This window comes from Atractosteus spatula, chromosome 27 (assembly GCF_055471065.1).
Source record: "Atractosteus spatula isolate fAtrSpa1 chromosome 27, fAtrSpa1.hap1, whole genome shotgun sequence".
Taxonomy (NCBI): Eukaryota; Metazoa; Chordata; class Actinopteri; order Semionotiformes; family Lepisosteidae; genus Atractosteus; species Atractosteus spatula.
In genome coordinates this window covers 7,632,743-7,659,738 of record NC_142732.1, presented here as the reverse complement: position 1 = coordinate 7,659,738, position 26,996 = coordinate 7,632,743, and the positions used below count along the sequence as shown (strand labels likewise).

The window sequence follows — 26,996 nt, the reverse complement described above, 5'->3', positions numbered from 1 at the left end:
CGCTTAAGTGCATCGTCACGTTTGCATTCTCCCCCCATGTGGTGCGTACAGCATGTGATATTCTACTTAGCCTTTCCGAACCCAGGAAAGACCTCCTGGGCAGGCCCTTTTCTCAGTCAGGGACAGCAGAACAAGAAAAGCAAAAAGCTCTCATCTGGGGAAGATGCGTTTGTGAACAAGAGCTGGGTAGACAGCTTGCCCGACAAGAGAAACAAGAGAGATCTGCTGTTCTAATGATGAACTGGTGTGGATGCTGTTGTTCAGTACAACAGGGTTCCCCACCCCACACACACATACACACACACATACACAAACAGAAGCCTGCGCATATTGTGACATGAATACCAAAGGATGGGAGGGTGATAGCTCTGCAGCAGACAGCATCTCCAACTATAGCCTCAATCAGTTTTCCCTTCTCCTGGTTCTGCAGAGCCCCTGCATTTGCTGGTGCTCAGCCTTAAAGAACATTTTTAGTTGTTTTCCCACTGTGTTAAGGTCAGCTGTTGCATGTTTCTCCAACGTCTGCTGAAAACCGTTTTTTTCTATTCAGAACGGGTCTCTTAAAAATAAGTCATGAGTTTAATTAAAGGTCTGTTAAGTAACACGCGACTGGAATCACAACCAGAAAACACAAGACTGCCGTTATATTGATATGATTGCTTTTAAAGGAGCTCAAGTTAATTACATTGAGATAGTGTTTTTTATTATTTCTTCCACTGGAACAAAACTGTTCACCCCAAAGGCCATCAAAGCACTATCCATACATTAGTGGGACACAGCGAAACTGAAAGCTGGGACTATTATGAAGTTTCATATCTTAGTCCAGGTGCTTCTTTCCACTCTGTCTAGAACGATCCAGCTGAAGGTTAAACTTAAGCTCCACACAGCCTGTGTAATGTCTTTGAACAATTGCACTTTGCATTTCCAGTGAGATCAGGGGCCTGATGTTCTCTTCCCTGCAATGATTTTCCTGGTGTCTCAGTCAGGGACGCAGACAGCAGGAGACGATATGTAACCAGGCAGCTGAATTCTGAGTGTTACCGAGTTCTGAGAAAATAGTTTTATTTATAACTCGCTGTAAAACACTGGAAGGAAGTGACAGAGAGAAAACGTGGCTTATTGCAGATATTAATTTCCCATTAGCAGCTTCCGGAGCAAATCACTATATGGTTATCCAGTGTGTCATAAATAGAAAAACTAGTTCCCATGTCTCTGCAAGAACATACTGTATAGAGCAGAGTAACTACAATCAGCATACATTAGCTGTAAGATTACAGCATATTTGGGAAGTGCCATTTAAAAAATATCAGACAACTCTGAGCTGGAGAACTGCAGCCACATCAATATTATTCGCCCACAAACCATCTAAAATGTATTGCTGGCACATGTAATCATTTAAGCACTTTAAGGTAATTTTCTATGCGTCGTATTGGAAATGCAATGGTAGCCTGCTGAGCTTTCCTAGCCACATTTTTCGACCTTTTCTCAAGATCTGTCAAATCTGATGAGCACTTAGCCATTTTTCCTGTTCCAACTGCAGCGCTGTATTGCTCCTTGTACGCAGTCTTTTAAGTAAATGTGAATTCCCTGTGGGTCCAGCCAGGTCAGGGGATGCGTTTCCACCCAGACACTAGACCGTCATGAAATATCTCATAATCTCATCATTTGTTCGTCTTTGAAACGGGGTCTAGAAGAAGCCGATGGCCCATCCATGCTCAGAAGCTGGTAAGAAGTGGATTCCTGGACAGAAATGCAGTTTTTTGAATCAAGAAATATCTTCCAAATCTGTTTCCAAATGTAAGTATTCTTCTCTGCAGCTATAAAGGCCAAGGGGCAGATTTTAAACTTTTGCTGGAACTCTGGAATTTTAGGTAGCAGCATGAGATGTAGAATTGAGCCTTCTGCTCACATAAAGGACCGGCTCCATCATACTTCATTATGAATTGGCATTTCTTCAGTGTGACATTAAATCTCATATTAAATTGCTTCAGCATCATGGAGTGTCACTATCATGCCTTATGCCATTAGCAGTAAGTGGTTGAGCATTAATTTGTCAATCAAATGGTCAGCAGGTACGTTCCACTTGTGCAGAGAGGATTGCCTGCCAACCCACTGCAGTATAAGGTGGCCTTGAATTAGCAGGCTCCAGCTATGATCTCTTCAGCTTGATCCGGAAGTTGATGTGGATGTTCCCAGCATCAGCGATTGAACCGAAGGACCCAGGATGAACCATATCAGCCAGCGTGTCCTGGTTTCTCATTCATCGCTTGGCCCGCTCAAGAGTGCAAGAGTGGCTCAGTGCCGTGCTGCCAAGGTCAATCAGAGGTGCCTTTCGGCAGGATGGGTCTCGTGACCCGAGACGGTCATACAGGAAGCGGTCTTCCCTGTAGGAGGCATGGCTGAAAGAGCAGCAGCTGCTTGCTTGTGGGGGGGAAAAATGCCAGGACCATTGACCAAAATGAAACGATATTGAACACAAAGAACAGTGGAGGTGTAGTTGATCTCCAACACACAAGATTCCATAATAAATAATAAAAAAGGGATTTCTGCTCAAGATCCAGGATACAAGCAATTTAAATGAGTTACAAAACATCTTATGCTATAGATGACAAATGGCAACAAACAACTTAATATAAAGTAGGTTTAAGTGCGCACTTCAGCAGCTCTTAGCATGTCAGAATAGTGCTGTGTTGAGGTTTTTTGTAGCTAGAGTACATTTTTGTTGTTAATCCAAATTGTGAACCAAATGGAAAAACTCATGACTTTAAAGGTCACCTCATTTTAAAATTATTCTCCCATTAGAGTATGCACAAACGACTACGTATGACCATGAAGCCCATGAGTTCAGTATTTCTGTGACAAAGCTAAAGGCTAACAAAATACTATGAATTGGAGTAAACATGACCAGAGGCATGAACAAAGAAATAATACTAAAAAACAGACTGGAAAAAAATGTATCCGTGTTCCGAGTTCACCAGAATTACGGTATCTAACCTCTCTCTCCCTTTCCTGAAAAACCGCAGTCAGTGCGGCGCACAGAGGTTCCTCTGTGATGAGTAACTATCAGCAGCCTGCCAGCCACACATGTTCCCTTCCATCAGCTCCATCAATCCTGCTCCATGTTGTCAGTCTGGAGATGGAGCAGAAAGAGCTCTCCCAGCCCCTGGGATAGCAATCAGCAGGGCAGCGCTGAGAGGCAGAGAGGGATGACACTTCATTAACATCTCCCAGCCGTGTCTCTCCATCACACAGTATGCACACTCACCCCCTCACTCTCCCCTTTTTCCTGTTGCCCCCACCTGACACACACACAGTGTATAAGATCTCAGTGCATTGTTACGAGTACCCTGATCTCTCAATGCTTACAGTAGATACAAATTACGTACACTGCATTGATAACATAACTCTGAAATACTCAAGCACACACAACCAGACACTTCCACACCTGCACAGAGCAGGACCATGACAACACACTATAAAGACATGTAGAATACAGACTCTATGCACAACAGCCCAGAAGGCTGGACAGACTACAAGGGGGCTATCCCCTATATCAAAGGGGCTTTAAAATACTCAGGGTAACCTTCAAACTCCAGCTTTCTGGAGACATAGGGAGATGATGGCAACAGTGTCTGTTCAAGCATGGCGTGATGCCTGCTCTGTGACTGCAAATAGATTTGTTACAAAGGAATGAAGAAATGACTATAATGCAATAAAAACTGCCAGAAATAACCTAATTAACAAAGGGATCTGATACGATATGGCTCGGCAGTGTGTCATTTTGAAGACTTAGAACTATGCCTGTTATCTCAGTGATTGGCTTATCCCCAGAAATGTGCGCCCTATTTGAATGAGTCATCGGGCATGCGATTTTAATGCCCTCTCTGTAATTAATTCAGATGGACACTGATAAATGAACTGTATCCACTTGTTCAGGTCTTCAATGCATTCTAATGCTGTCCGCTCTGAATTAATTTAGGTCAAGTGGTGGGTGACGTACCGGTGGTGTCAAGGGTATCTGCAGGTTATAAGGATGGATCTGAACTTGCGTTCGCCTACACAGCGAGTCAACACTGGATAGTAATGCTCCTGTAAACGTGCTCTTTTCACAGAACCACTCACTTTGTCAGAGTGCAAAGAAAAAAAAACTATTGTTGGGGCCTTCTGTGATGCTGGAAGGCAAAATAAAAAGCATTAGCTAGAATAATAAGTGGTTAGTGCATGTGGTAAGTAGCATAATCAGTCTGAGTTTACGTTAGGGCACTAAAGTTGTTGTATTGAAATGCATAGGAACAAACCGGGTTATTTCTGCATGTTTCTGTGAATCTTCACCTTATTCTAAAACAATGAGAATGAGGAAGCTGAGGGTGTACAGACGAGGGGAGCTCAGCAAACATTTCACAAGCAAGAGGCTTGGGGAGCACTGCACTGAAGGGCAACCGTAACGCTTCACCCTTCAATGTGGGAAATTTTACACAAGAAGAGAAGAATCTGCCCCCTGTTGAAGAGGATAGCAAATCCCTCACACTACATTCCCCTTTTCATGATAACTCATTCACATTCCCTGGCCAAGAGACTCAATTAATATTTTGAGTGAGGGGAACTGATAGTCTCCTTAGAGCAAGGATACCCCCAAAATCCAGTTTTTGGGGGACCACCATGCTTCTATTATGCTTTGCCCTGCACAAAACAGCATTTCATAATCCTTCGGAGCTCAACCTGGGCTTGAAAAGGCCAATCAGTAGTAGACATATATGGGCCTGGAATTAAAAGGGAGTGCAGCTAGATGAGGGCTTTATTTTACTGTACATTATGCCCTGATCCACTGATGTATATACAGAAATGTAGGCTGGAGAGAGGGGTGGATTATAGGAGGAAAGTAAACATGCTGTTTATTATTTGCAAGAAAAATAATTGCAGAGAAGGGTGCCTGCAGGATTTAATTCTCCCTGAACAGAAGCACATTTTTCATTCTTCGGCTCCTTTTGTTTGTTCCCGACAATGCTCAGTGCAGTCCCTGGCACTCAGAGCCCTCGGGATGAGGTCGGACCCTGCCTGCAGAGGGAACGCTTCCCCCCCCACCCCCACCATGTGCATCAGCACAGCTCCCACTTAGCGTCAGAACCGAAACAAGCTGTCCCTTCCCCTGGCTCAGAATTCACAGGTTCACAGATCCTAATCTCCCCCGGCTTTTGTCTCATTTTTAACTGCAGTTTTGCTCCGTGCAAATCCTCACAGACTGATAAGCCTCTCAAGTTTCATCCTCCACCTCCACGGCTTTAAAGCTTTAGCTCTTCCTAGCTTTGCGGAGGGCACTGTCTCTTGTGTTTTAATTCTATTCCTGGACCCCTTGGTAGCTGTTGGTGGTTTTTATTTTTATTTTAAAAGGTTGATCACGGGTCATTTTTAAAATTTTATTACATAAGTCGTGCAGAAATTTACAAGGGGCCATGTTTACTCTAAGGGCCAGCCATATATATGTGATGAGCCATGACAAGGTTCAAAGACATGAAAGTAGTACTAAAAATGACTGGCAGAGGACAAGTAATACTGCTTGTAATACATTTTTCCCCTGAAGAACTTGGGCTAAAGCAGAGGTAGAGTGCGCTACAAGAGAAAAGTAGACTGGGTTCTTATTTCTGTTCTCTCTGTTCTCATTCGCAGAAGGTACAACTCCCTTTGAGTTCTGACAGGTAATTAACAAGCCCTCGTTTTGATTTACTTTAAGCTGCTGTGATCTGATCTAATTGTGAATGATCAGGATGCACGCGTGGTGTCCAGAGGTATTGATTCAGGCTGCGGAGGAGGGTAATTGTCTATCTCCAGAAGGGATAACGCTGAGCCACAAGCAGCACAGCGCTTGCTGAAACGAACCCTGTTGTGGCCCTAGTCTTCTCGAAGTAAAAATGAAAGGCAAGCAGAGGCTACACACATACGTCACCTGCAGTACAAGTGAGGGAGTGCAAAGCCTTCCTAAAAACAAATTCATCCCATAATTTATCAATAAAGCAACTTAACCTCTCATACAATTGCACATCATGTTAAAAACTGGAGACTTACGATGTAAAGCCGAAGATGGCAATGTAGAACTATGTGTTTTCCCAGTAGCTACAATTGTGGTAGGTGGACAAAATGAACAGTACAACTCGGCCTAAACAAAGAGCTAGAATTTGACACTGCTAGAATTATACAAGTTGGGCTAATTCAGAACAGCGGGCCCAGTGTGGCCGTTTCTGTGAGGCTGGAGACCCCTTTGATATGAGCCTTTGGGCTGTACTGTAGCTCAGGCAGCCCAGGAGTAAAATCAGTCTTCAGGCAGATGGGGTTAGTTGAGCTGTTCCCTGTATTAATGAATGCACAGCTTTCCAAAGTCAGGGATCTTGATATGAATTTGTTAATGGATGATGATGTCAAGCAAGCTGCTAAGTGTCCATGCAGCCATTTCCATTGTGAGGTGAAGTTTCTCCAAAGGTCAGCCCCATCTGTATTGAAAGGGTTTTGGCTCTTAAAGTGACGGGATCATTATACGCATTTACACCGAAAATAAACAATGAACAAGAACAGAATCTTAATAGCAGGTTCTGTACTATCTTTACAGCTTCTTGAAGGTTATTCTTCTAGGACTCCATCTGGTGAGCAAGAGAAAACTGAAGATTTTTTTTTAAGTTTTCTGACGGTTTGAATTATTGAAGTATTATTCTTTTTCTAGTATCCTGTCTCCATTGTGAATTTAATTTGGTCAGCAGGAGTGCAGTTCTCTGCTTCCCCCACCGCTCCACATGTAGCCTCGGAGTCTGTCTGATTGCAGCTGTCCTTCTTACTGTAAATAGACACTTTATGAGCCCTGAATAATTCAGGTGAACTCCAGACCTTGGAGGAACGGCATTATGCAGTCAGCAGATGCACCTTTTGGCCTGTGCTTCCTCCAGACTTAATCTTCGTATAAGGATGTGCATATATCTGGCCTGGCAGCTGTCTGCGCCAAATGGAGCCTTGCGAGTTAAACTTGTGAGATAACAAGGCAAGGGCAGTGTAGAGGCTTGCGGAACACAGTGTCAGGAGCGCCCCCAGATCACACTGCGAACAACAGCCACGCTCAACAAATATTCCAGGGCTGCCTGCTGTCGGAGCTGCCTTTGGCTTCAACTGCCTCCGCAGTAGGGGAAGAGGGCCGCAGGTGGAAAAGCTGGCTGTTGCTTATCCCTGAACGTTTGAAAGGAAACTGCGAAAATCAACACTGCTATCCGCACCAGGGGTGGGCACTATCCCAGGCAAGGCTGAACTAAAAGAACAGTTATGAGAGCAGTGGGTTTTTACAACCCCATGGAAGAGTTTTCCCCAACTGGGATGAGTTTCATTAGCTGCATTCCCCTGTCGCGGCTTCTCAGCACCATTTTGCTTTTCCCCGGTTTTTGTGATATTATTTTAGCTGTATGCCTACGGGCTGACATCTCCTCCATCCATGTGGCACATTAACCAGAGTTGAGAGCAGGGGAAGGGCGTCTCCAATGCCTCTCCTCTTGGGGGCAGGTCATGAGCTGGGAAGCTTTTAGGAGAATAGTGCTGGGTGGGGGGCGGGGAGAAGAAATTAAAGTTGCCAACCTGCACGGCTGTGGGAGGTTGGAGGCACCTGATGCAGCTGAGCTAATCCCAGCATAAACATGGGGAGAAGGACAAAACTTCATTCTATAATCCAGTTTGGGGACCTGGAACTCGGAGGAACTCAATCTGATGCTTGGACACCTGGGTGATGGCATGAATGTCAATTTTAACACTGAACCAACCAACCAAGCCCACACTAAGCACTTCTTCTGCAAGCAACATCTCGCCTCTTTCATTTGACCCAGCTCTGAAGGCATTTTTAGCTTTATTTCTGCGGCTGTGGCTCCCCATTGTTACAATTTAAGTCTCAAGCTAATTACAGGCAAACCCAGCTGTCAGACAGCAGAGGCACCTGTGACAAAGCTACTTGTTACTGTTCTAGGACACTAGTACCGACTGAACAACTGTTTGAATTTTTTTCACTTTCAAGACTCTGGGCTGTAGGAGACGCAAGAAGTCATAGCAGTGTTGAAATAAGTTATGGGAGGCCTTCCAGAAAGTCAAGCTCTAAAAGCTTAGGACATTTCTGCATGCATTTTATACCCTTACATACGACATGATCATCATCATAGGTGCTGTGCTAGTAAAAAGACAGATTTTGAAAGGATATCTTTAAGACGTTGCAAACCATTACATTTCAAACGTCAAACACGTTTTAATCTAAATAAAGGCCCATCCCTTCCAGAGTTACAAAATATTGTCTGGTTACTGCCTGGTTTATTAACAAGGGACTAATTTAAACTAAATTCTGCATGGGAATGTATTGGTACTGCATGTGCATGAGAGATACCTGCTTTGCACCCTTGGTTTCTAGAAACCTTGAGTAGGAACAAACTAGCAAAGTTTTGCACACTTTCTAACTTGGTTCAAAGGCAATAAAATCACTTCAGCCAAAAGATTACACAAACCGGCACATTCACAAGAGAGGTGAAGTGGGAAAGACTAATCTTGGAGAAGTAATTACACAAAAGGCAGGGATGCTTCTGATCTGGGAGGTTCATTCATCATGTCTGTACAGAAGCAGAAGACTAAACACAACACAGGAAAAATAACATACTCAAGTAAACAAGTGCTTCCAACTCATCTAGGTCCTTCAGAACAGACCTAGGCAACTGCAGTCCCTATAGACCTTGCTTTAAATAGACTGTTTCCAGGTTGAAATTTGTTGATAAACCAGTGGATGCTATTAATTTCTTACACTGTATTTTTAACATTTAAATAAACCGCATTAAAAAACAGAAACATTTCACGGTTCTTCATTTAAATACAGTATGCTCTAGTTTTTTTTTTCTCTCCTCTAACATAAAATCACACAAAAGCTACAAACAAAAGGAGCCCATCTGGTCTGTTTGGTTGATGGGAGCGAATTGATCCCAAGATCTCATCCATCTGTTTCTTGAAGTAAGTCAGTGTACCGACTGATCGAGTTCTTTTAGCCTGACTTTGTAGACATTCCTTTTACACCTGGAAATCTATCTTCTCTGAACTGATTGAAAGCAGCAACATCTTTTGCAGAATGTGGTGACCATAACTGAACAATAATTTGCAAATGAGTATTTCCTGCTGCACTGTATGGTTTCAATATCCATTGATTTCAAGTAAATCCTACATTTCTCTTTTTAGTGTTTTTCCACATTGTATAGAAGATATAAATGATGTGTCTACACAAATACCTAAGTCTTATTCATAAGTTGCTTCTTTAAAATGAGAGTTTCCCATTGTTACCTGTGTGTAGAACTCCTTACTTGATGAAATATCTGCCAGGCATTTGTCTTGTCTTGAATTAAACCCTTTTGAATTACCCATTTGGCATGATCTTTACTAGTGAAGTGCCAACTTCACTAGTGTAGTAGGTGCTGTGTATTAGGAATCTAGCTCATTGATACAAATCGACAAGAGCAGTGTTCCAAATACAGATCCCTGTGGCACTGCACTACTTACTGTTCATCCCTTTTCATTAGGATTGGTTCCCTCTTATCTGTACAGTACTCTGCTTGCTTGCAATCCAAATACACAAATTACAGTACTTTCAAGGCCTATTGCTAATTGTGCTAACAACTCCTTAGCACTGGGTGAAATTAAAGAAACATTTCTTTAGAATTGTACTGAGATTTTGATTTGATTTTACCCTCTCCAGACAGCAGACCAGACACAAAAAAGTAATGTTTTTAAACAACTAGTTACAAACAGCTGGAATTTGCAGGAGACAGAAAAGGGGAAAAAATATCCTTGGCAAAGTTTCTTCCCGCTGGGTGCTGCAGGTACATCATAAACCCCCTAAGGCCTAAACAGTGTGACAAAAGACCCTTCTGCCAAGCCAGCAGAGCTGTATGGAGAACCTGTGCCCATATGGTGAGTGGAACATAAGGGTGGCACGAGTGAAGTTAGATCTGCATGATATTGGAAAGTCCAGCATGGAGGTGTGTACCAGATAAGCCTTTCTTTCCCATCTACTGCTGCCAAGCTAGAGTGGACTGTGTTGTTCAGATGGAGTGTTTCCCTGAATCTAGGTTTCCTTAAGGTCTCCGTTATAAAGTGTGTTCATTCACTGACCTGATTTTTAGGGTTATCTCCAGTAATTGCTGTACATACCCAGAGGGCTGATCAAGGCGAGATAGGTGAGGACTTACTATTTTGGTGGCGGTTTTGGGGTCAACCCCTGTTGGTAATTTATGATTTTTACTTTGTTGCAAAACAAAAACGAAAACAAATGCTGCTGATAAGATCTCCTCCAAGAAAGTGATTTGCTGGTTTTCCATAAACCAAACCATCTGTTGGCTGAACCAAGAAATGGAAAGAAGCTTCCATCTGGCAGGTGAGAATAACAGTGGGCCGTGAGCAACAGTTCTCTGAATGCAGTTTTTATCAAAAGAACCAAACTAAAAGAAAGTATGTGAAAGCAATACTCTGATCATTTAATTTGTGAAATGTGTTTCTGTTAGACCTAAATACACTGCTAAATATTCCAGTTGCTCTGCAATTAATATTGAAACTTCTGTGCCAAATATAGTGCCATGCATGAACCAAACAAACCTTACACATCTGGCGGTGTTCACTGTTTGGGTAGAGTGTGTTTGCTCAGACATATAACATCTGCTTTGCAGAAATAAGTAAGATGAAGGAACTGAGACCGCGCGTGCTGTTCTCTAAAAAAAGGTATTCCAATGGTCTGAGTCTCTTCAGAAATTGCAGTAAAGAAAAACCTTTTGCTGTAGGTTCACCTTGAAGGTTAAATCAATTCTAACCCATGTACTGTAAATACAAATGCCTTAATTGGTTAAAGTAGGTCACGAAGTGTTCTTAAATGCAATTGTGACCTTTACATTATCTCCGAATTAAATATTTTGTGTCTCTTGGTTCCAAACCCAAGCCTTTTTAATTAAGTAAAGAGTTGCTTGAAAGGCGTTTTAATGGAAGGATGTTTAAGTGCGTCGTAAACAAACAAAGGGAGCAGACAGCTAATCCATAAGCAATTAATTAGGGGCAAAACTCAGCAGCCTCTCTTACGTATCAGGCACTTGAATGATTAAAAAAAAGAGGTGCAAGATATTTATACTGCATCCCACTGCTAACAAGCAGGGGGAAGGAGATGTTGCATAATTCTGGACTTGTGTCTTCAGCTACCCTGAAGGCATCACTTGCTGGAATGAATCACTGGTGAGGCACTACAGTACACACTCCTCTTCATCCAAAATATATTAGCCAAACCATCTGGAAGGTCAAAGGGGTAATAGCTATTGTAAATTTTATGAGCCGACTCTTCTGAGTGCAAGGCAGAGTCTGCAAGTTAATCATGGAGAAAGGGGTAGGCTGAGGTGAAAAAGCACTCTCCAATGAAAGCACTACGTCACGCCACGTCTACACAGTTTTACTACAGCATAAAGATCACACTGCTGATGGACCTCTGGAACAGAATGGGACCCCTACGGCTTTTAGCTTGTTGGAAAATGTCCATCATGCAGTCGGCCTCATAAAACTCTTTAAAACTCGGTATCATGTGGTGCTCCTCAGCCATAAATAACCAGCTATAAGCTTAAAGTAGAGGAGAGGAAAGTGTGCCTGCATGTTTCTGTAGGCCCAAGCTGTTCTGGACATGACTAGATTATATTACTGGTTGTCAGGGTGTAGTCGGAGTGGCAACATGCACACAGGGTAATGTAAATGGTGTCTGTTTCAGCTGATAATCAGGGATCTGCTCAAGTACCATTTCAGCTGTTCGAGACCTCAACGGCAGGGAAGTCTGGACTTCTTCACGGCACAGCTTGCGCTAGTTTTGCGCTGCGATCATGCCGACATCGGAACTACGCCTTGACTGTTTGTTTTACACGTCAAATCAATTCAGTTCTTCTTTTTGGGTCAATTGCTTTACAGTGAAACGAAATTAAATTTAATCCCGTTTGCGCTACCAGCTTTATTGATAGGCCATCGCCTTCCACGTCATTCTGAAAACTGGAGCAGGGTCACACCGATTATCTCCAGGGCTCTTACCGTGTAGATGAGCATTTATCTTTCCTGACTGACTCCTGCTTGCAACTAATTACTTCGACTGGCTGAATTCACTTATTTACCTCTCCTTTTCACCTCTGTTGCAGCAGAGCTTCGCAGTAGACAACGCTACTGTTCAGGAGCCAGTGGATTAATTCAGTGCAGGCCAACGGCTGTGGAAATGTACTGTAGGCAGATGGCCTTATGGCAGGATTTGAAAAGATAAGGTGTGTGACCATGATGCTGGTGGATGCATTGCTCTGTAGCACAAGAGGCACCAACTGTTCATCCTATTTTGTATTTTCCAATTAAATGATGTGGAAACTATGAGAAAATGTGGGTGTTTTTGCCAAAGGAATACAAAGCACAATGGGGAGCACGGTTAGGTGAATTATACTTTCCCCATTTATGTGAGCCCTTGCAAATGGCCGCTTACTAACTGCTCTGCACACAATCACCCGAAGAGCTACGATTTCCCAGGGACCTTGTGTTTGGTTTTGAAAGGATAAGCAGCAACACAACCTAAAATAAGCCAACATGCACCAAGCATGTGGTGCTGTTTACCATTCAGGAATGCTCTTGATGGAAGGAAGGGGGATCGCTCAGGTGCTGTAAGTGGGTCACGGGAGGAGGGTTTGCAAGGAAAGACTCTGTGCTCAGGTGTTCAGCCTTTACACCCTGCCATCCTCCTGCAGAAACGAGCCACATCCTTTCCCCTCATTGTCATAAACAAGGCTGCCAGCCAGGAGGAGGGAAGGAAAGGGAGGAAAAAAAGGAGGAATAAAAGGACCACTGACCTGGATTTCCACTCCGTATCCCAGGAAACTTGTGACAGAGTAAGTGCAGTCCACGCTGGAGTAGTACCAGACACTGGACGGCCTGGGAGACTCAATGTAGCCCTCTGGGGCAGTGAAGTTTGAATTACAGGGAACTGGAAAGAGAGGAAATGAAAGTTATTGACTTCCCTGATCCATTCATACCTCCCCACTGGCCCCACATGGACCTCTTTCAAGGTGTCCTGTACTCAAAACAATAAGGACTCTCTTGTTGTCTATTCTTACTTTCTAAACAAATCCCTGCTTATTTTCTCTTTTTAGATTCTACAAAAATCCCTTCTGTTGAACTTGGGGTTTCTGCATTAGAATTAAATGCAATCTACATGTTGCATCTACAACTGCTGTCTGCGCAGGGGCGTATGTAAGTGTAGAGCCTCATAATTCTTGATCAGTTTTTGTTCTCAATCTTGCACTTTAGGCTGTTTTGTGTTTGCTCTGTTTTTAGGAGGATAGCACATAGGTGTCAGTAGGGGGAGCTACAGGACGGCTTAGTAGCTCTTACAAACAGGAAGTCTTACCACTTCTGGAACCTCCTCCAGAACTATAGCCCAGTCATGGTGAGGCTGAGTAAGCACCTTTACCACATGTGAACTTTGGTCAATATTCGCTTGTTAAGGAAGAGGGATATCCATGCCCTACTTCTATTGTAGTGGAGACACACCCCAGAGTTTAAGTAGAACAGTAAAATAACATTAGCCACGTTCCTCCATTGGCGTGGTCCTCAACGTGTTGTTTTTCAAGGTCTCTCTCACATGGGACTGTATTAATGTGAAACTTTTTCCATCAAATAAAACTAATTTTGGAAAGCCCTTGTTTTGGAAATAAAAGTGTAAGTTATTGTGGCAGGGAATATACCCTTTATTTCCAGTATAGCGAATCTGTTATAAAAGGCCTCTCCTGGTTATTGGATTCATTTTTAGCCTGAGAACAAAATAATCAACTGACACTCTGCAGAAGCTTGTTTCTCTTAACTCTTGAGGACAGCAACATATTTAAATGGCCGCTAGGCCTACAGATGCAGCCTCGAATACAGCCTCTCGAAAACGCGCTCCTCGCCATGTTTTTCCTGAACGTCACTTCAACTCAGAGGTGCTCGCTGGAGACCTTCGAATGGATTGAGCGAAGTGGCGCACTCCGATTCGCGCGCCTGTCCCAGGAGCGCTCTCCCGTTTCCACACGGTGTGCTGGCTCCCGTCTGGTCACGTCCGTGACGGAGCCCCGCAGAGGACAGAAGCTCTCGCACTCGTGTGGGGGGCTGTCAGGCTAGCCACTTCAGCTCTGCAGTCTCATTTCGCCGTCTCCCTCCCCAGCTTCATTCTTAAGAAAATGTCCAATTCTCGAGGACAGTTTGAAGGCCTAGTGGGTAAACTATCAATTAAGATCCCCCCCCATCCACCACTACCGCTTTAATTTAATTTCAATCCAGCGACATTCCGGATTGTTCCGCAATGGAACTTTTTTTTTTAAAAAAAAAAAAGGTGGCTAAAGATCACAAGCTGCAATCTTGTCTCCTCCATTACGTTACAGGAGCACTTGATTAAACTGGCTGAGTGAAGCCAGAATACTGATGTTATAATTAATTTAAGCCCCAAGGCTGTTTAGATATGAACGGCACAAACGCAGGGAATTCAAAGCAGTTTGTGCCTGTGGTTTTCAGAGGCAGGAATCCGTGTCCGACTGGACTGTGGCTTTGAATACCACGGAAAGTGAAAACATCTTTGATGGCTGTCAGAGGGGAATCAGTTTATTAAGAGTTCTCCCACTTCGGCACTTAATGCGGTATGTTTGTACTTAGGTCACTTTTAAGAATTTTAAACTATGCAATACATCTAAAACATGCATATTTAATCCTGTGGCTATTATAGAGCTATTGGAGCAATTTCTACATCAGTGCCATGTATCTTTTTACCACTATACAGAAGAATAAAATGCTTGAGTTTTGGGAGTGCAAATGTTTTTTCTATTGATCTGGACAGTCGTACCTGGCGTCTGCATTGTGGTGATGATGGTGGTGGTGATGATAGTGGTTGTGGTGGTCTCTTCGTCGGTCTCCCCCGAGGAGGAGGACGACGTCATTGCTGTGATCTCGCTGGCGGTACCCATGTTCTGCTCCGTGATTGACTGTTGGGTGTGAGCTGCTTCACTTCTCACTGACTCGGTGAGGGCTGAGATGGCAAGGCTGGTCGCCGCGGTTACCCCGCCGGTACTGGCAGGCCCCTCCCCAGTGGGTGTGGCAAGGGCGGGGCTGTTGCCATGGACGTTGGAGGCAGTGAGCTGGATGACGGGGGTGGTCAGGGACTCCAAGGTCATTTCCACCCTCTCCATCTCCATCTCCGTGGGTCTCCCCTGGTTCTTCCCTGCTCCACTCTGGGCCAGGGAAGCTGCAGACTCCTGGGCTGTGGTGGCCATCGTGGTCATGGGGGAAGTAGTGGCCATGGTGGTGGTAGTGGCAATGTCCGAGAAGGCTGGTGCATCCTCGTGTGGCACCAGCTTGGTCGAGGGGTCTCCGCCCGCGTACGAGTCGGCTGTGGGAAGTGTAGGATGCCCAGCAGCCTCCCCATTGGAGAAGAAATGCTGCTGGCCCAGGAAATCCTTCTTCAGCAGCCTTTCGTGGATGAACTCCTCCAGGATCGGGTGGTGGTGGTTGTGGAAGCTAATCGGAGGAGCTGTCGTGGCCGGGCTGATCTCACCTTCTGGATCCTGCGCTGTGGGAAACGGGCTGTGCCCTCCTGCTGCCCGCGCGGCTCCGCCACTGTTCCCGCTCTTCCCTGCGGAGCACACACACGAAGAGGTCACAACAAATCCTGGCAAGCAAGAGCGTGCGATTTCTGCTTTACTACCCGAAAAACTAGAGCATGCCTTTGCGTCTTAGACTGGGGGGACAACATCATTTATAGTATTAACAACAAGGAAACTTCGGGAAAGTACTGTAAGCCGCCATGTTGTCCCAAACCCCCAGTCTCGTCATGGGCGAGAGGGAGAGCTCTCACGAATTGCAACGTGACGCGGCCCTTCCTGCTCACTAGTGTTTGACCCTTTTCTCAATAAACCACATGACTCTGGTAAATCAAGCTGGAGATATCTTTATTGCAATACAGAAGGGGGGGGCAGGCGAAGTTCACAGGTTAACCTCCTCTCTTACTCACTTTCCTAAGGACAGCCATAGGCTTTTATTCTTGAAAATAAGCAAACTTTTCATACAAAAAACATATATTTATGATGGATCAGTAGCAGTTTCTTACCATACAAGGTGTTAACAAGGTCAGTAATTAGCCAAAACCCTAATCAGCTAAGACCCCAGTTCACTTTCATGTTGCTAAATCACACATGATACATGAGTTACAACTCCACTGAAGAGACCTTGAAGACACCTGGCCAGCCGGGATTCTCCGAAACAGTAAAACAGTACTTGAGGACCTAATTGTTCTCCTCACAGGTGTACGTTCCTTCACTAGTCCCTGTAATTACTAATGTACGAGTGAATAAGTACAGGTGGTGCAGAAATGTTCCAACATGATCTACATGCAGAGTTAACAAGAAAATTGTATTTGTCGGCAAAACCGTCTCGAAACCGAGAGCGATGTTTCTGTTGGAATAAAGGGATGTATTCACAAGCCTGCTTGCTTACAATGTAATAGGGCTGCCTCAGCTCACCGGAAGTCTTGTTGCCTCATTCTGAATCGCAGAATATAGCGCTGTGCATACCTGGAAATTCATCCATTCCATTTATAAATGCAGGTTCATAAATGTAGGTTTTACAAGCTGCTGTGCACATTTTACTTTCATTGTGGTTTGAAATGCACTCATCAACGCCAATTCTTGCAATTCCCCTTTAACAGAGAAGGCTACCAGGGGACCCAATTCAAGTATTCAAAATCTTCAAAGGCACTGAAAACGTTTTCACAGTGAATTTCTTCAGAATCATCAGTTCGGCTCCAACCAGAGAACACAAGTGGAAAGCATGCGAAAGGGCATTTGAGTGCATCTGAGAACAAGATGTGCTTTTTCTCCCAGAGGGCTGTGGGAGTCTGGAACAGGCTGCCCCGCCATGTTTTGGAAGCCGAAACCTTGGCTTCTTTCAAGAACTGGCTGGGTGAGATCCTTGGACCCGTTAAGTATTATTGTGGCTGAACGACTTACTCTCGCCAAATGGGCATTTGTTGTTTGTTTCGATCTCATAAGAACAGTTACAAAACAGAGGAGACCAATTCAACTCATCCGGCTAGTCCTGTCCTGCTGTCCCACAACTCTTTTCGTGAAGAAGCACCTCCTGTTCTCAGTTTTTTAGTGCACAATAAAAAAAAATTGATGAATTTCATTTAAAACCAGAAAGGTAGAAAACTGTCTGTGAGGTACTGTACCAAGGAGTGTGACGGATATAAAAGGTGATGGAATTTAAACGTCTGTTCAGCCTCTTGTATTAAATGGGGCTCACAAATTAAGACAAGGAAGTGGTAAAAGCACGAATAATGAAAGTAGATGAATTGAGACCTGCAACCTTTTCAAAAAGATGCTCTGCGCATGAAGCCGAAAAGATAACCTTTTCTCGTAATAACTCCTCATTTGAATAGCTTTTCTTCTCCCCTCTCCAATTAATAAAACTAAAGAGTTAGCCCTGAACTGCTTTAATTAGCAAATATAATAATTGGAAGGATGAAAATAAATATGCCCACCTGCACCTAAGCTAGATCTAATCAGAGGCCCTTCAGGATGACTAGTGTCTGCCAGAGAACATGTTGATTTCTTCACAATTATTCAATTCAGCTCTGATAGAACTCAATCTGCTTCAGACAATGAAAGCCATTGTATCTCTGCTGCTGTAAAAGAGCCCTGTGGAATGCTACAAACACTAATAGCGTACCCCCCCACACACACTCAAACCCACATTCACTCTCCCCCTTAGAACATTTCTAGTCCAAATGCAGTACGTTCAAAATGACTGATGGTCTCTCAAATGCAATAAAGCCTATTTTTTTTGGAATGTCAGATGTAAACGCACAAATCTTTCCCTGCAGAGCGCTGAGATTTCTCTGAAGGATCAACATTTTTTTTCCCCTTTCAGCTGATTCAAAGCAATCAGCGAGACAATACCAGTTTGTTTTTTCTTCTCCTTCTCCATGTCAGCTAAATTGTGAATCTCATAGCTTGGGAATACAGCATGGTGTGGATCATTGCTGATATAACAAATATTTGAAGTGTCAAAAGATTTGGGATTACCGTTATTCTTTTGTAGACTACCTGAATGTTTTTTTTTCCCCCTTATTAAGCATGCCAGCATTTTACAGACTTCAGATTCGTGTATTTAAAATATTTTTTTTTGTGTGCGTATTAAATTGCAAGAAAATTAGTCTGTGTAGGTGATGGCACACTTTAGAGTCTGTTGATCTTCCTGTGCACTGAATTACAGCACTTCCCTGTATGAAAACAGGCTATGTGTAGCCAGTAAGTTTCCGGGTGAGCTTGATTTGTGTCCTTATTCCATTTAGTAAAGAAATATCACCTTTTTTGTGCATATGAAATAAAACCTCATGTGTTCAAGAAGTGAGACTACTGCAGAAATATTTCCAAGTGACAACAGAAACATTTTCCCAGTACTTCCCACAATAAAATTTATCGTGGAATGACAAAGTGACTGACTGCATCTAAAACTTTTTCCACCCCCATCACAAACTCTCTCCTCGAGCTTAACAACCTTGACAGTACGCAATATAAATAAAATAAGGCAAGGGTGAAGTCATACAGAGATAAACAATTTCTCCAATGCAGAAAAAAAGGTCTTATTCAGAACCCAGGATGACCTCTGAGAAAAATGAAAACTGAATTGGATGAGAGATGCCAAAATAGCTCTCTCTGCACAGAAACACAGATTGTGTTTTCTCACAACCAGCGCAGAGCTGAAATTCGAGAAAGCTTCCTTATTCTTTTTATCCATTACATTCATTTGTGAGCTGCAGAGACGCACTGCCTCTGCTCTGTGATCAAAGAACATAGCTTTAGACCTGTATGTTCCGCAGAGCTGATTTGACTTTTAAATTGTTTAGTTCTTCAAAGTTTGGCACCAGAATGTCATTTTGAAACCGATGTGTGCTTTTTCTTAAAAAAAAAAGATCCCTGGATTTCTAAGCTACTCCTCGGAACGAAGATTTGCTGATCTGACTATAATTTGTGCTGCTGAAAACAGAGCTAGAAAAGGTGACATGCACAAGAAGAAAAAACCCCAAAAAGGTCCATTTGAACTCTCCCCTACTCCCCAGTTGTTTTTCTTTACAGATGCAACTGATCGCCATTCCTCATTTCTTAACATTTTTGGTCATTTTTCGATTGTTCGTCTTTTAAAACAAAACGATTCTCCCAATATAAAATTTACTGAATTCTTCATATGGTAAACTTTTGAACTGTGGTAGTCCATACAAACAACAACAGCCTAAGAGGGCTTCTACTGGATTTTTCAAAGATGCTGATATAAAAAAGGACTTCAGATACCAGGCAGACTTAACCATGATTGCAGGACACTGCGGATTTGAAGCAATCCTTATGCTTTCCAAAAAAGCTTAAGAAGTGCAGCCTCAACGTCAGCCTTTTAATCTAGGCCAGCCACACTATGGGAAAAATCCTAGAGCAGCTCTATTGTGCAAATTCCTATCAGAAGAGACCAGCATGTTTGTTTCTCTCTCTTCTCTCTCCAGAGCCGAGGCCTGCTACATGTATTTATTTGTTAGCCAGGAGGGATTTCAGCTTGCAAGGCTTATAAAGCAGGGGGCAAATCTTTTGGGTTAAATCCCAGCAGTCTGCAAGGGGACACTTGTCGGTATTGCACTGAAGGGTAGCAGGCTGTGTTTTGCAATTATAAAGCCATGGGGGTAGAGAGGAGGAGAATGAATTAAAAGCTCACGCAGAAAAAATGCTGCATAGTGCCCCCCCCCCCCTTCTCTGCAAAAATCTCAGGCCTGTGGGATTTTCTTTCCTTGCTTCAATTGCACTACAATCTCTACTGAGGAGCCGAATTCAGGAGGAGTTCTGAAACTGATCAGAACCATCCAGGTTTCTTAACTCTCCTTTACAGGGCGACAGAATAAGTTGGTTATAGAATCCTAATCGGGCATCAATATTTTAATGGAACCATCTCTGAGTTAGACGTGACACATCTCAGGATCTTAAGGACAAATTTATGCCATAAATTGACCATAATCCCAAAACACAGGAATAGAATTTATAATGAAGGACACCCAGTCTTGATGAACTCCATTTCTACTCTTATGACCCATTTTAATAGTTTGTTGGATGTACTGTATACACCTGAAATGTGGGGAACACACCTTCTCTGTGTCCCCATTATGGCCTTATATCTACACTGCTTACAATTGGTATGGTGCAGAAAACTAAAATTAGGTATCCTTTTAGTTTGTTAACATGCATTTTCTATTTTCTATGCCAGCATTATTGTCCTTGTTCTTTCTTGTGGTCATATACCTTGTTTCCTTTTTTATCTGAACTTAACGTAACAATTTCTGAACATTGTAAATTGCCCTGGATATTCTAAGAAACTTAAAATAGCAATAAAAAAAAGCACTAAAGTGTGCCAAATAAAAGAAAAAAAAAGTACAGAGACACTTCACAGCATGAGTCTTTTGCTAGACATTGTCAGCAAGCTGATAGACAATTGTTTGCTGCAAATTATTTATATGTACCGCTTAAAAGAGTTCAAAAAGCAGTCCATCAAATCACTTGAACATGGAAAGGTGCTAAAAAGGTTCACTGCAAAACATCTGTGTACATTGATGAAGAGGTGTGAGTGGCTCCAGAAACAAATTTGGTTTCTCCAAAGCAAACACTATAAAGCTAACTGCCAAGCAACATTTCAAAGCTGCCTTCAGGCAACAAAGTGGAACATCCGTGACTAAATTGAATCCGATTTCCGTCGATAATGCTGATTGCTTTATCAAGAGGATCCCTTCTCTGGTAAGCAGGAATAAGATACACTCAAACGGGCTAATTGACATTGCAGTCAGTACTGCTGACACAGTGCCCTCACTTTGTTATGAAAGATTCCTACATGCCGTTTCTGGGTTTTGCTGAGCCAAAACATTTGTCTGAAGTTAATGGATTATTTTTCGAACCCCCCTCCTTTATCCTGGACATACTGTATCAGTCTGGCACTTCGCGGCTTGTACTGGTCACAACACTCCTGGGAGGCGCTCAGAAAACCTTTTGTGTTTGGGCGGTCATTTTCTGTATTATCCAAAATTCATCATTCAAGAAAGAGATGGCTGAGATTCTTGGATCATTTGACTACTAGCTACCGAATAGGTTAGATGGGCTGAAAGACCTCCTGCAGTTTGCTGCCTTTCTTAAGTTCCTTATCATTATTCTGTATTATCATCTTAAGCCCCAGGTCCCTGAGAGAAGAGATGCAACAAGAAAGGGAAATGCTCCCACCTTTGATCAGCTTTCCAGTGCCTTTGCAAGCACTGCAGTTGTGGTGGTGGGGGTCTGTGTCTCAAGGCTGTTATGCAGACTAAGACTTCTGTTTTGAAATTTTCTTTGTTCCTTGCTCCCCTGCAACCTTCTGTTTTCACACTGCCTTCCCGCTGCCTTAAATCAGTCCAGTTCAAACACGTGGGTATACATCAAAACGGTTCCACCCATCTGGACATGCCATCAGTAAAGCTCTTTCTTTGAAGTCCACCACCTCTGGCAACCTGTGCTAAAAATCATTAGATGTCTTTCTCCGGAAAAGAAGAAGACCGACTCTCTTTAAATCTCGTGGGCTGTCATAGGATATGCTGGAGAAGAAGGCACCCCATTTCAATGAAGCACAAATTCAAGGCATCCCAGAGAGACGCCTCTGGTTAGTAATGAATTACACATCGGTTTAGCTGGTATACTTGGAAGCTCTGAGGAGGAGGTTAGTGTGCTCAGGCTTGTATAAGAACAAGACAGCTCTCTGAAAGAAAGTTTGTGTTTCACCATCATGGGGACTGGAGCACTTTCGCTAGTCAGATTTGTCCAGCAGGTATAAATCCATAGTCTAGGGTTTTCTGAAATTTTATGGTCATGTCCAGAAATTAAGTGAAATGGAATCATGAGTAGGAATTCTACTATGCATGCAGTATCTCCCCCAAACATTAGAACTGGGTTCACCACATAAGAAGTGTGTCCTTGCCTTACCCTTCCATAACTTTTCCTGATTTCTCACAAGACAGGAGCATACAGTATTACATGTAGCTTGGTCCATTGCCAGATGCTTTATCAAGTGTTTGACATTTCTCAAGGCAAGGTGTACCCTGTCTCTTATGAATGGAAAGATGCTTCCCCACTATAAAGAACACAGCACAGCCATTTGGCACTTGTGGGATATCATGCACTCCAGCTTCATCTGGAGAAGCAGGTGGGATCCCTTTTGGTTTATGACTCACATGCAGCATAAACTCCTTTAGTAGATTAATAAAGGCTAACATTTGTGGAATGGCTACAAAATAAATGCGTTTCAATTTCCTCAAAGTAGCGTGCAAGATCACAGAATTGTATCTGTCAAGCTTCTGCATTTTTATATTTATTGTACATCACAGCGCGATAAAGCCCAGCCATCTCCCAGCAGATCAGGATAATTCAGAGAAGAGAACAAGTGGTTTTTATATTGACTCGTACACGAAAAGATGGAATTTCATGTTCAGCTATTAAGACTAAAGCTATGACACAGCTGCTTGCCTGCAAAGCAGCAGCAGCCCTGAGCAAGATTGACACTTCAGCAGGAATGGGGTGGAGGCCAGAAAAAGAAAAGCTGTGTTAAATGGCTCCAGACAGCAGACTCAGAGACTAGGACCTGTCTGAAGAGGAGAATGGAGTTGTCCTTAAAACGCACAGTTAACCGGACTCATGTCCCACCCAATTGAAAGTTACTGTAGGTCTCTGCCACAGCAGAGAACACAGTCTGTTGGCAGTTACCTGCTCTCTAGGGAGTGGTGCTGACTATGCTCAGAGCTCACTGGTGAGTGGCATCAAATTTGCTCTGGGACAGGGGCAGTGAGAGCTGCACTGGTCACATATGGTGAAAGGCATCTTTACCTTTTCAGGTGCTGCACAACCTCAGTATTAAAACAGACGGAGGCAAAAGTAATCCCTCTGTGCCTCTCCAATTAGATTTACGGAGTGTCTGATTTCAAAGTTTGTTTAACAAGATTAATTGCATGTTTTTATTTTGTAATTACATAACTCTTTAACGTTGGGAAGCAATTACAAAAGTGCAGAAAAAGGATGACTGGATGAGTAATGAAAAAGGGTTTATAGTCAAATCAAAAGAGGCAGTACTAAAACTGTACCTTGTCTAGATTTCTGAGTCGATAAAAAAAAAAAAAAGGATTTCTTTGGTCCATACAGTTAATCTGGGACATGTGTTTTGAATAAAGTAGACACAGTAAGTGTCTGCTTCCAAAACCCGTCAATATCCACCCCCAGCACAGAACCCAGGCCCAAATAGGGGTACACATGGAGATGGAGCCATAAAGAAATTCAGAATGGACAAAAGGTGTCTGGAGCACATGACCAGACCATCCCTGCTGGATGAAGTTCAAGAACTAAAGGCTAATTGCCTTCCTCTGGTTTGCAATGTTTCTCATGTTCCTGGAACAACATTGATCCACTCCCCATCTGGGGTGAGGATTAGGATACTAACTTTCTAATTTTTTAGTAATTTATTTGGCTCGGGCTTTTAAATCAAGGCAATTTACATTTGCAGCCATTTATACAGATGGGTATTTTACTAGAGTAACTTGGGGGAATTGCTCAGCCCCAACAGCCTTGCAATTTTAAGTCCAGGTCCCTATCCACTGGTCCACATTGCTGCCTGCATGATAGTATTGATCCTGCTCTGTAGGTTCCTCCTGGTTTCCCAGAGGGTTTTATTAAACAAATAGCCAGAAAAAAAACTCTGTGCTAGAGTGCCATTACAGGAGACCGAGTTTCTTTTGTAGTTGATGTCACAGCTTTCCCGCTGTTTAACCTCTACTTTTGTTTTGTATCATGTTGTATGTGCTCTGCATGACAAACTTTAGCTCCTGCTTAGACCACAGTTTCAATTTCACATACGGGAAGGACAAGTCAGATCTGTGAATATTTAAAACGGCACAGAAAATACTTTACCACCTTGCTCAGAGAAGCCATTGCAGATTTATTTGATGCAACACTTTGCTCAAATTAGCAGAAATCCCCCCAGCCCCCAATGCAGAATGACACAGGATGCACAAACAGGTTGCACAGAAATACGTCTCTTCTTTTGGTGTCACTTTGTAACACTGATGTAAGCCAGGAACAGCAGTAACAGCTGCAGAAGACTCTTCCAAAACAATATAGGGATTAAAAAACAATCCTACTTCTGTTGAAAATTGTGTGCTGTCACTAAAGCGCGTAATTGTCAACAGATGTAGGAAATTATTCAAAAAAAATGAAAATGTTTTCCTGTGCAGGGATCAACAATACTTTGTAAAGCTCTCCTATGCCACTCTTTGCAATCAAAGGGCTTAACCTCTTGTCCATAGCTTTCAATGTAAAGATGCTGATCTTTCCAACCAAAGAGAGTAAATTTCAGACTTCCACAGTACTTTCTAAGAGATCCACCCTTCCAGCATGTGCAGAGAACATTTAATGATTTTCTCTCCACACTCCCGTGAACAAAGCCTCCAATTCCCCAAATCTTCCCTTAAAAAAAAGATAAAATTAATTAAAATTAAAAATTAAAATTAAAAATCTAACCAAATAAATCTAAGATCCCAGCTTAAATGGAGGATGATGTACAAGGTTCCGAAAAGGAGCAGTGACTCCTATCTACAGCTCCATCAGCTTGGAACTCTCCCAGGTCACGTATTTACAGACTTGCCAGACATGACTGGAGCTCCGCTCATGAACCATCCACTAGGTCATGACCTTTCAGGGGTTACATGGTCGCCTCATTGCAAGGCTGCAATTTGTGGGCTTAGCTGCACATCCACTCAACATGCCCTCAATCACTATAACTCTCAGGATTTTGTGAACTCGTTCTCAATATTCCTCTCATGCAGCTGCAGTATGCATTGCCCAAAACACGAACCTTTTTTCTTTCACCAAATGAAGGTCTCGATTTAAATGAGAGCTACTTCTGGCCAATTCACGGTCATTTGTTACCAGTATTTGTTAGAAATAGTTCATCCGCGCCTTTTTTTGCACGATGGAGGAAGCTGAGGGATCAGCCAGCCAAGGAAGGGGGCTCCCGGTCACTGTGTGTGTGCGGCAGGATTAGAAAAATAGGAGAGGCTTCCAATTCCGAAAATAATTTCAGACGCTACCCCTGCCCTTCGATGGAGCCGTTATTGTCAACGCGATTTTCTCCAGCCCCGCTTGCACTGATGGCAGCAATTCCTCCCCTCCCTTGATATCTTCTGAAGAAGGGGGGGGGAATAAAAGCTGGCAGGGATATTGCAGAGAAGCTCCACATCTGAAAAGGCTGCAAGCCGTAACACACAGAGAGGATTAGAGGGACCCAAACCACTGCACAGCAGAGTTCCTCTCCTTGTACGTACAGCATCAATAATGCAGGAGGAGACTAACAACACACTGCTTTCTTCAAAGCCCCACATATAACAGCTGATCCCCCTGCTGCCGGTCGCCTTCTCAGCACAGATGCCCACTCACCCAGGGAAGGAGAGTCACGTGGCCCTTCCGGAAGAACACCGCTTAACAGGTTGAGAGAAGAGGAAGGAGGAGGAGGAGGACGACGACGACGACAACGTAAACGAGAGATGTGACACCCAAGTAATTCCTGATCTAGGGGATCTGGGAGAGACCAGTCCAGCAGTGGGCTACCTGTAGGCATGAGTGACCACCTCTGGGGAGCTGGCGAGGGCTGGAGCCCCTTGCGCTGGGCCTGGGGTGGCGGACAGGCTACACAGAGGGAGACTGTCCACAACATGGGCAGCAACTGGCAGCTGCTCGGTTTCATCAGCCTTCTTTTTTCCTCCACCAGCTTGACTATTTCCTTTGCTTTTTGGATAGCTCTACACCCTCATCCAACACAAATGACACCCGTGTGTCATAGACTGGGGTGCGGGTTAGAGATCTACATTTTGGATGTGGTGGGGTTATGGACTGAAGGCTTATGGGAGCTGCTGCAAGTACAACTGCGTGACAAGACCGCTTCCTACTCACTGTCAGCAATTGCCATTTATGGGGGAGACTGTTGAAAATGTTTGGATTGCCTGAAATAAAACTGATGCTTATCCATGACTGTTTTCAATTGAAGAATTGTCAGTGGGCTTATCTTGAACAGACCATGAAGTCGCTACTCAAATCCTCCTGCTACTGTTTCTTTGACGCAGTGCTTTGCATGAGGATTGTGGGCCCTGTGACAAAGATGGCTGAAATATGGAAGAGCCACAGCAGAGAGAAACAAACTCATGGATTTATCTCAGAAAATAACTATCGAGTGTTGATATACTTATCAAGTGAGGTGCTCTAATTAAGGAAACTATAGTCCTTGAGGGCTGAAAGGCGATCAGATCTCAACTTTACCCATCACCTACTTAACTTCATCACAAATTAATTGCTCCAGATCTTTAGAAATTAGATTTAATGGTAACCTAAAACACCAGCTGGACTGTGGCTCTGCTGGACCGTGGCTGGAATTCACTGCTGCAGTATAAGACATAGAGCATATCTAGAATTGACGCCCACACGGGTTTCACTTGAGATGTACTCTGTTTGCCCAGCTAGAGTGTCTTGTCCCTACCTTGTACAACATGCTGAAAAGGATCTTAGGTCATGATCGTGACTTTATGGCTCACCACAATTCAGAAAACTATGCACACGAATCCTCAGCTGTCCAGAGAGGCTCAGTAGCTTGTGCTGGTCTGAACCACAGCTGGTTTTGAGATTTCGCTGAGATCAGCTGAAGAGATTCGCACCCTGCCCTTTTTCCTTGCTGGGACTTTCATCCCCCACGCCCACTGTAAATCAGAAAGCCCCGGCCTTGTCTTGAGACAACGAGCTAGGAGATGACAAAGCGTGCTGCCAGATAAATAATATTTCGATAGAAGGAGCAGCAGC

At 43.4% G+C, this 26,996-nt stretch overlaps 1 protein-coding gene across 1 annotated transcript in view; it reads right to left on the bottom strand.

Moving 5' to 3' along the window:
• The window catches only part of sez6b (seizure related 6 homolog b), a 205,617-nt gene that overhangs the window by 77,515 nt on the left and 101,106 nt on the right, over window positions 1-26,996 (bottom strand). The window contains exons 2-3 of the mRNA XM_088906912.1: window positions 14,906-15,691; window positions 12,885-13,018 (exon numbers count right to left, since the gene is read on the bottom strand). Coding sequence (XP_088763038.1) covers window positions 12,885-13,018; window positions 14,906-15,691 — 920 coding nt within the window. The remainder of the gene's footprint in view (window positions 1-12,884; window positions 13,019-14,905; window positions 15,692-26,996) is intronic.